Here is a 9,674-nt window from a genome sequence, read left to right on the forward strand (position 1 = left end):
CTGACAGCTCCAAATGACAAGAGTAGTGGAATTAAAACTCCAAAATATCTGCTGCCCCTGTGAAAAAAAACACTGGCCCTATTTAGTTTATCCCTGTAAAATTCAGGCCATTAATTCAATCACCACCACCATAAATTTTTGTTTTTTTTCCTGTGCTTCATACAAGCCCCACTCTTTTATCCAAAATAATTTGTATAGCCTTCTCCTCACTCAAAAGATGTCATTATCCTGATGTACTTATCTAGCTTCCTATAACTGTATTGTGCAATTCCCCTCAACTACTACCTGTAGTACAGATCTCCACATTTTTGCCCATCTCAGGTAGAAACATTTCTCCTGAATTCCCTAGATTCATTGACGATTATCTTATGTGCCTAGGTGCAAGTTTCGGACTGATTCTCTTACACCTTCTATGTATCTAGCTGATTAAACCATTTTTTTTCAAAGACCTCTAGTAGGTAGGTACAGTGTGAACTTTCCTTTTTTTCTGAAAATAAGTGCTCCAATCTGTCCTAAAAATTATAACATAGCTTTGGTATCATTCCTATAAATCAATTTTACACCTTCTCCAGTATCACTGTATCATTTTTGTAATACAGAGATGAGAATTGCTCACAGCACTTGGGTGTAGTGTAACCAAGCTGAATTTCGGACATGTCTAGAGAAAATCACTACTCTCGAGTAGCAATTGAAGCGAGTGACCAGCAAATGTGTTTTGCAATTGGGTTATTAGATGAACATTGGTTATGACTCTAGAACTTCTAGATCTTACTTAAAGATGGCAGAGGATTATTTATACCCACAGGAGTACTTGGTGAAAGTATAATTATTCAAGTTAATGTTCCATGCCCTCAATCTAGACTATGTGCTCATTCCAAAGTGGGGCTCAGAATCTTTGGCCACAAAGAAGGTTCAAACGTGAATTTTATGTTTGTACCAATTGAGAATAAAGAATGCCAGAAAGCAACTATCTTCCTTATTTTTTTGGTAGAATTGTAGCTACTTCAATCTCATCATCTTCTTCACTCCTAGCCTGGAAGCACTTCACGCCACACAGAAGCAACTACTTATATTTCCAGGACCCAAATTAAAATTTGTCACACCATCTCCTCCAATTCATGCTTTGACAGCACCATGAAAAATTGTGAATGAAAGACAGGAAAATACACAAATCTTTAGAGTTTTTCAAGATTTCAATGCCCCAAAATACTTTACAGACAATGAGGTACATTTGAAGTGTAGTCACTGTTGTATAATAGGAAAGGCAGCAGCCAACTTTCATCAAACAGTGTTCAACAGGCAGGAATGAGATATGAACAATTGGACTTAGGCATTGATTGAGAGATATTGGCCAGAACAAGGGACATGCCTTGCCCTTCTTCAAAATAGTGCCATTGTTCTTCTATGTTCACCTGAGTGTAGACATGACCTCTGTTCAACGTCTCTGTCAAAAGACAGCACTTCCAAAAATGGAGTAATTGATTAAGCTTTCTTTGCCAACAATCTAGAGAGTTTGAACCAAAATACTAAGCTGGTAATTACTGAACAACAACTTCAATTTACTACATCTGTTCAAGTCTGACACAATAACAACTCACATCTTTAAACAGAAAACTGCCTAATTGAGGCAGGATTAAAAAATACACAATGTACTTTGCTCCTTCCTAATTTCTTGGGATAGAAATCACTGGAACTTGAACAAATTTGCACAGGTAATTTTCAGTAATTACAAGTGAAAACGCAAAGTTAACGGACAGAACTCTGACACACAGGGTTTGAATATAATTAGTCATTGGGCAAAAGGATTATTGGTGTCAGTAACTCTCATTACTGAGCACCAATATATTTTGGCAGCTGCCTCTTACTTAGTTTTGCATCAATAAAAACCTTCGAGTATAATCCCATCGGCTGACCTATAATTAACTGCGCTTTGCCAGACGCCTGAACTTAGTTGTAAGATTAAACCACTCATTAAATTCTAAAACAAAAGACTTTAAAGCTTTAGTACTTCACAGAAGCCGACCTTTTTCTTTATTTAAAATAAAACTTGAGCTGTGCAATTTGTTTTGATATTGTCATTAAACAGAATCACTAAAATATACATGCTTAAAAAAGGACAAAAAATTTAAGTTCACAAGCCTCCATACATCAGCAAACAGCAAGTGACATTATTCTTTTAAACAAAAACAGAAATTGCTGGATAAGCTCAGCAGCTCTGGCAGCATCTGTGAAAAGAAATCAGAGTTTATGTTTCGGGTTCGGTGTCCTTTCCTCCGAACTAAGAAAGGGTCACTAGATCCAAAACGTTAACTCTGGTGTCTCTTCACAGATGCTGCCAGACCTGCTGAGCATTTCCAGCAATTTCTGTTTTTGTTTCTGATTTACAGCTCTTTCGGCTTTTATTATTCCTATAAATTTTTTTATCTTGGGGAATGACCTTGCAATTGCACTACTAAAATCTCTATGTCATGGCACTATGTTGTTTGAAGGATACCAGAATATGCAGCTTCTACATCTGACTTGTTGTTTTGTTGCTTTTAAGTTAAGTTTCAGGATGCCAATACTACCCTTGAATCTGTTAAATTGGAGAAAACTACGTTAACGGTTTCCACTCTTTATCCCAAGATCCATGTGAGAGTGCAGGTGCAGATGTCAAGGGAAACTAGTCAGTAACCCAACTACTGTAGTCATTGTTGAGGTGGCGGCTGGCTCGTGAAGAACAGTACTCAGCAAAGTTTAGCACTTTGAGAAAAGCAAATGGATTGAGAAGGAAAAGCAGAAGATGTGCTTTACTGTAAAGTATAAACAGCTGCAAGAATTCCACAATGTGGAGGATGATCTAAAAGGAAAAAATCTTTACCAAATCTATCTCAGTAAAATTGTTGTATGTCACCTCCATTTGGAGAAAATCACCTGTAAAACAGGTTATAAAAAGGAAAATGATACAAAGCTTTACAATTTAAAACTAACCTAAGGCTAAAGGAAACAAATGATGAACAGTTCACTTACGCATTTCACAAGAAATCAAAACAAGTCCCGAACCAAAAAATCGACTTTCCTTCTCCTCTGATGCTGCCTCACCTGCTGTGTTCCTCCAGCTCCACACGGTGACTCTCACCTGTGACATCACTGTCTTTGCCCTTCTGAAACCCTCAGCATTATTTTAATAACCCCTGGTCTCCAATATTCCAATGCCTTCAGGTTGACCTCCCATCAGCAACCCCTACCCCCAAAACCCCATTCCCCCACTTCACCACCCTAATATACTTCATCAAAACAAGTCCTGAACACTCATCAGCCCTGTGCTTGTTAACCTACATTAAGCAAGAGTCTTTCAGCTTCTAAAATTTTCATTCTCCGATTTAAATCCCTTCCATGGTCTTGCATTGCCTTTCTCAATACAATGTTCCAATTTTGGGGTTTTACACGTCTCACTCCTTCATCTTTATACCAGTTGCTGCACCATCAAGTCATCTAAGACCCAAGCTATAGAATTTGTCCCAAATCCCTTAGACCCCTCTGGTTCCCTCTGCTCTATGAAATGCATCCTTAAAACCCAATTCTTCACGGAAAAGCTTCCATCTCTTCTTTAACTCCCAACCATTTGTTCATCTTATCATACTTCTAAACTGTCATGGAATGGTTTCCTATATTACATGTGCCACATAAAGATGAGTTGTTCTTATAATAAATTGACAGAAATCAATTAACTTTCACAAGATTGACAATGGAAGCCATTCTATCCGGAGGTATCCTGATGAGAGAGGCAGGAGTTCCAGAATCCATATTCCATGGCAACACAGCAGAGTTATAAAAAGGGCAGAAGGAAGGATGGATGTATTCGTCGAAGCACTATGATACCAAGAGCTGAACAAAGTAGAATGCCATGTGGAAAAACACAGACAAGCCAAGAACTGCTTGCTTCACTGCACAAAATGTACAAAAGCATGCAACCACAAAGATTGATCAAACACAAAATGTTTTCACTAACCAACTGTCTTACAACAAGGCAAGTTGAGAAACCAAAATTTTATTTCACTAAAATTTAAAATCTTCCTCATATCTTTGAAAAGTACTAGGAATCCTCAGTTAAATCATGCCAAAGGAAATGATGCATTAATCAGTGGTGCCTAAAACATGTTCCAAGCAGTCACTATTAAAAGAGTGTGTGCTGAAGGTGCTCCCAACTGGTAAAGCAAGCTTTATGTGGCATAGACATATAGACGAGATGGTTCCAGGTTACACCCCAGAAGTGAACTAAATTTGCCAATATCAGCCCCAACACCATAATTAGTGTTGCTGGATAACAAAAGGAAACAGAATACATCACAAGAAGTCCAAGCTATATAGAATCTAGTCCGGCCAATGGCTCTATGGGTAGCAATGTTACCTTCGAGTTTTAAAGTCTTAAGGAGGGCTTAATTCTACAAGAGATACTCGGGCACATTACTTTAGGTGACAATTCCATATAGAATGACAGGAGCATAATACTGTCAAGAGGTGCCATCTTTCAGATTCTACTCCCTTTGGGGAATACAAAGAGCTTACTCTGATATTTTTGGCAAATACCTATCACACAACTAAATCTGGTTATCCAGTAATTATCACATCAATCTGGTGGAACTAGTTATACACAAATTTAGTTGCTGTGTTTCATATTGCATACTGTACATTAAATCAAGGATTTAATATGAATTTAACAACTGGTTTGCATTAACAACCATCTTGGAGACTAACAGTTTCTGAAAAAAGCTTGAGACCAAGTCAAAATGAGCATTCACCTTTGGTTCAATCCATACCCCGCAAGGGAATTTTCTTCAGTTTTCGAGACTGATATACCCTCAATAAATAAACAACACTTAATTCCACTACATGCCTTGAAGAAACTGCTCAAACGTTCTGAGAAGCATTAATTCAATACATACATGGAAATTCGAGGAAAAATTAAAAGTCCTTGGTGTATTGAAAACATTATGAAATAAATTAATAGGGTCATGTTTATTTTAAGCTATGTTTCACTTACATGAGGAGACGACTTCTTCAACAGGACCAACAGAGCTTGAAGTACCAGGTTTGAGAAGCGTGGGCCAATTGGAACATAATCTGAAATCAGACAGTTAACAGGTTTTTTTTAAAATGTTGTAATTTCTACTGTCTGCTCCCCAAATCCTTGGTGGGGGTGGAATTTCATTCCACGAACATTTGGTATGTCAGACAAGTTCCTATTCTTTATAGGGAACACATATAAAATGTACAATCTCCTTCATTAGCAGTTAGCTTAGTGAACAACTCTCCACTTTTCTTGCACCTTTCTTCTACATGCCAACTTTAAATAAGTGACAGGCCAGCTAAGGTACACAGAACACTCAGGTCACTGCTGCTTGGTAAAGCTAACTCTGGGGAGTGTTTTCAAACAAACAGTAACTCGCCCTTAAGTCTTTTTTTAGCCTTGCAAATTTTTACGCTATCCGAGTCTACTATTTTAGTTCTGTAATAAAGAAATGAAGAACAGTACTGCAGAGGAGCAGGCCCTTCAGCCAACAAGACAGAGCCAACAAATGATGCCTTTCTACATAAAAAACCTTTTAGCTCTATGCAGTCCCACATCCGTCTAATCCCTGCCTATTCACATAGCTGTCAAGATGCCTCTTAAACGTTGTTATTGTATCTGCCTCCACCACCTTCTCTGGCAACACATTTCAGGCACTTACCACCTTGTATAAAAAACTTGCCTTTCATATCTCCTTTAAACTTTCCCCCTTTTAATTTAAATCTATGTGCCCTAGTAATTGACATTTCTTCCTTGGAAAAAAATCTATCCATTTTATCCTTGTCTCTCATGATTTTGTAAACTTCTATCTATCAGATCATTTGTCATCCTGTGACTTAAGTGGAAAAACAAACCAAGTTTGTCCAATCTCTCTTCACAGCTAATACCCTCCAAACCAGACAACATCCTGTAACTGTTTCTGTAACCTCTCCAAAGCTTCCACATCCTTCTGGCAGCGTGGCAACCAGAACTGTACACAATATTCCAAATGTGGCCTAATTAAAGTTCCTTATTATTGCAACATGACTTACCAATTTTTATACACTGTACCCCGATTGACAAAGACAAGCATGCCTTTCGCCTTCTTGACCACCTTATCCACTAGTGTTGCAACTTTTCAAAGAACTGTGGATTTTTACACCTAGATCCCTCTGTAAATGCGATGTCAATACGACTAAGGGTTCTGTCCTTTACTGTATATTTCCTTCCTGCATTAGATCCCCAAAATACATCACCTCACATTTGACTGGATTAAACTCCATCTGCCATATCTCCGCCCAAGCCTCCAGCCTATCTATATCTTGCTGTATCCTCTGGCAATCCTCCTCACTAGCCGCAGCTTCCCAAATCCTTGTATCATCTGCAAACTTATTAAATCAGACTACCTAAATTCTCCTCAGAATTATTTTTGTATATTACAAACAATAGGGGTCCCAGCACTGATCTCTGCAGAACACCATTGGTCACAGATCTCCAGTCTGAAAGAAACCCTTCCACCGTTACTCACCGTTCCACTCAAAAGGTTTGAGTGTAAAATTCAAGTTGACATTCACCAAGAGCATTATTGAGGGACTGCTGCACACTGGTCAGTGAATGATAAACTCATAGGACAGTTACAGCACAGCTGGTCATCACTTAGCTTACTACATCTCAGTTAGCCTTCCAAAAGGAGCAATTCATCAAGGCCTAGTCTCCTACGTTACCCATAGCTCTGCAACATTTTCCTTTTGGGATATTTGAATTCTGATTTAAAAGCCTCAAATGACTCTCTATTACATTCTCAAGCAATGCATTCAGATCCTAACCACTCATTGTGTGAAAAAGGTTCTCCTCATGTTGCTATTGTTTCTTTTGCTAATCCCCTTAAATCTACGTCCTTTGCTTCTCGATCCTTCTATCGAAGGCAACCGTTGCTCCCTATCTGCCCTATGCAGACAGCTCATGACTTTGAAAATCTCTTATCAAATTTCTTCACAATTTTAGCTTCTCCAAGGAGAATAGTCCTGTACACTAAAGTCCAGGTCATCAATATACACATTAGAAAGAAATTCCTAACACTGATCCTGAGCGAACTCCACTATTAACCTTCCTCCAGTTTCCAAAACAGCTGCTTACCAGTACTCAGCTTCTTGTCACTCAGTCAATTTTGCAGCCACGTTGCTACAGTTGCTTCCATTCCATGAACTACAATTTTCTTATGTTTGGTTGGGTGGCACTTAATAAAATGCCTTTTAGAAGTCAATGTACACCATATCAACAGCACTACTTTCATCAGTTGTCTCTGTAGCTCATCAAAATACTTCAAGTTAGTTGAGCAAAATTTGCCCTTAACAGATCCTTGCTGGTTCTGTTCAATGAATCTAATTTCGCAAGTGTCTCTTGAAATATTTCTAAACGCTACCATTGAAGTTGTACTCCATTGTTCAGTTACAGAGTTGCCTGCTAATCTTTGAGCCCAATTTATCTGGGTCAGATCCATTCATACTCCTTTTAGTTGGCCTTTTTCACAACTGATCTAAACTTTATGTCTGTCACAGTGATCATAGTCCCCTTAATGTTCCTCCACTGCCATTTGATCCATGTTCCCCAGAACCAGGTCTTGCAGGGGTTCTTTCCTTAATGGACTGGAAACACACTGTAAAAAAATCCTCCTGAACACGTGAGGAATGCTTGTCTCGTTATAGGCCCTTTAAACATCTACTATCCCAGTCTTTATCTGGATAAATTAAGTCTCCCAGTGAAACTAGCTAATAATTCTTGCACTTCCCTGCAACTTCCTTACATATTTGTTCGTCTGCAACTTTCTCACTAGCTGGTGGCCTACAGACTGCACTGCGCAACATGATTACAACATTTTCCTCCTAAGCTTGATCCAAATAGATTCTGTTCTTTTACCACAGTAATTAAACTGAGCCCTTGGCTGTCCTCACAGGTAGGTGTAAAGAATCTCATGGTAATATTTCACAGGAGGGCAGGAAGTTCTCCTCAGTGTCTGGCTCATACTTAACCCCAACCAACAAAACAATGAATCTGGTCATCATCCCATTGCTGGTTGTTGGACATTCCTGCATGAAAATTGGCTGCTGTTTCCTACTTCATACACTAATGTTATTTCAAAAGTAGTTCACCGACAGTGTAATAAAAGAAAAATACTGCAGATGCTGGAAACCTGAAACAAACACAAAGTGATTGCATGGGATGGTGCCATGCCCAAATGAAGAAATTTTAAGTGTGATAGATCAGTATTTGATGATGGCACAGAGAACAGTCCCTGTGGAATGCAAGCAGGGGAGGGGAAGATGCATTTGCCAGTGGCATCCTGCTCGAGGTAGCAGAAGTGGCAGAGGATGATCTTTGAATGTGGAGACTGGAGAAGTAGAAAGTGAGAATAAGGGGAATCCTATCATTGTTCCAGGAAGCACAGGAGAGCTGAAGGCAGGACAGAAGTGCAGGAAATAGATCAGACAATGGGTCTGCAATCGCAGAAGATCTAACACTTGTCCATTCACCCCGTGTTCTCACTTTCAAAAGGGCCAAGCATACCCCAGGTGAAGCAGCATTTTACTTGTACTTCGCTCAATCTAGTCTACTGTATTCACTGCTTACAATGCGGTCACCTTTCCACTGGTGAGACCAAACACAGACTGGGTGACCACTGTGAGGAACACCTCTGGCTAGCAGTAGGAATGATCCTGACCTTCCAGTCATTTGGCATTTCAACAAACCCCATTAACGTTTTTGTCCTGGGCCTGCTGTAATGTTCCAATGAAGCACAATGCAAGTTTGAGGAACAATACCATAGGCACTTCATTGTCTTTAGGATTCAATATTGAATTCCACAACTTCAGTGCCAGACCTGATGTTTTCCTTGCACTTTTCTTACATTTTTATTTGCCTCTCCCCACTCCACCTGCCCATTTTCGTTCTTCCACACTTTAATTTAACCTATCTTATATTTCTATTTGTCTTTCACCTCAGTTAGCAACCTTTGTCTTTTGCACTGGGCCTCTACACCATCTGTTCCCCTTACCCCTCCTCTGCCATGGTCAAAAGCATAAAAACCAGCAATTTCCAAATCCTTTCAGTTCTGAAGATGATTCATATAAGATTTGAAGTACTAGAAATGAAATGCAAGCTGCAATCCAGGGACTTGAGATTGCAGCCAATGATGGTTATGCAATTTGCATCACTGTATTCTCCATATTCCAACACCATGAAAAGGCATTTAACTGTCTGTGACAATCCATCAAAGACCATAATTTATACAGAATATGTATGAATCATATCCCTTAACCTTTAGCACAGTGCTCGGACACTTATCCAAGTATTCAACTTGTTGGAAACCAACCATTAGGACAACTATTTTGACAATGTGTCCGTGTTGAGAGGGATTCCCAAACATGATCTAATTGAGTTACAATTGGAATACACTGCCAGGATCTGATTTTCATTCCTGGGTAGATCTCCAGGTCAGAGGGACATACAAAGTAGGAGCAGGAGTAGTCTTGACTAGTGGGCACAGTCTCAGAATAAAGGGGTGACAAGGTGTAGAGCTGGATGAATACAGCAGGCCAAGCAGCATCAGAGGAGCAGGAAGGCTGACGTTTCGGGCCTAGACCCTTCT

At 39.3% G+C, this 9,674-nt stretch overlaps 1 protein-coding gene across 1 annotated transcript in view; it reads right to left on the reverse strand.

Moving 5' to 3' along the window:
* Positions 1-9,674, reverse strand: part of LOC109934347 (vesicle-fusing ATPase) — a 221,331-nt gene that overhangs the window by 75,207 nt on the left and 136,450 nt on the right. Inside the window, exon 17 of the mRNA XM_048614580.1 lies at positions 5,024-5,103. Coding sequence (XP_048470537.1) covers positions 5,024-5,103 — 80 coding nt within the window. The remainder of the gene's footprint in view (positions 1-5,023; positions 5,104-9,674) is intronic.

Source organism: Rhincodon typus, chromosome 30 (genome assembly GCF_021869965.1).
Source record: "Rhincodon typus isolate 14 chromosome 30, sRhiTyp1.1, whole genome shotgun sequence".
NCBI classification, from domain to species: Eukaryota; Metazoa; Chordata; class Chondrichthyes; order Orectolobiformes; family Rhincodontidae; genus Rhincodon; species Rhincodon typus.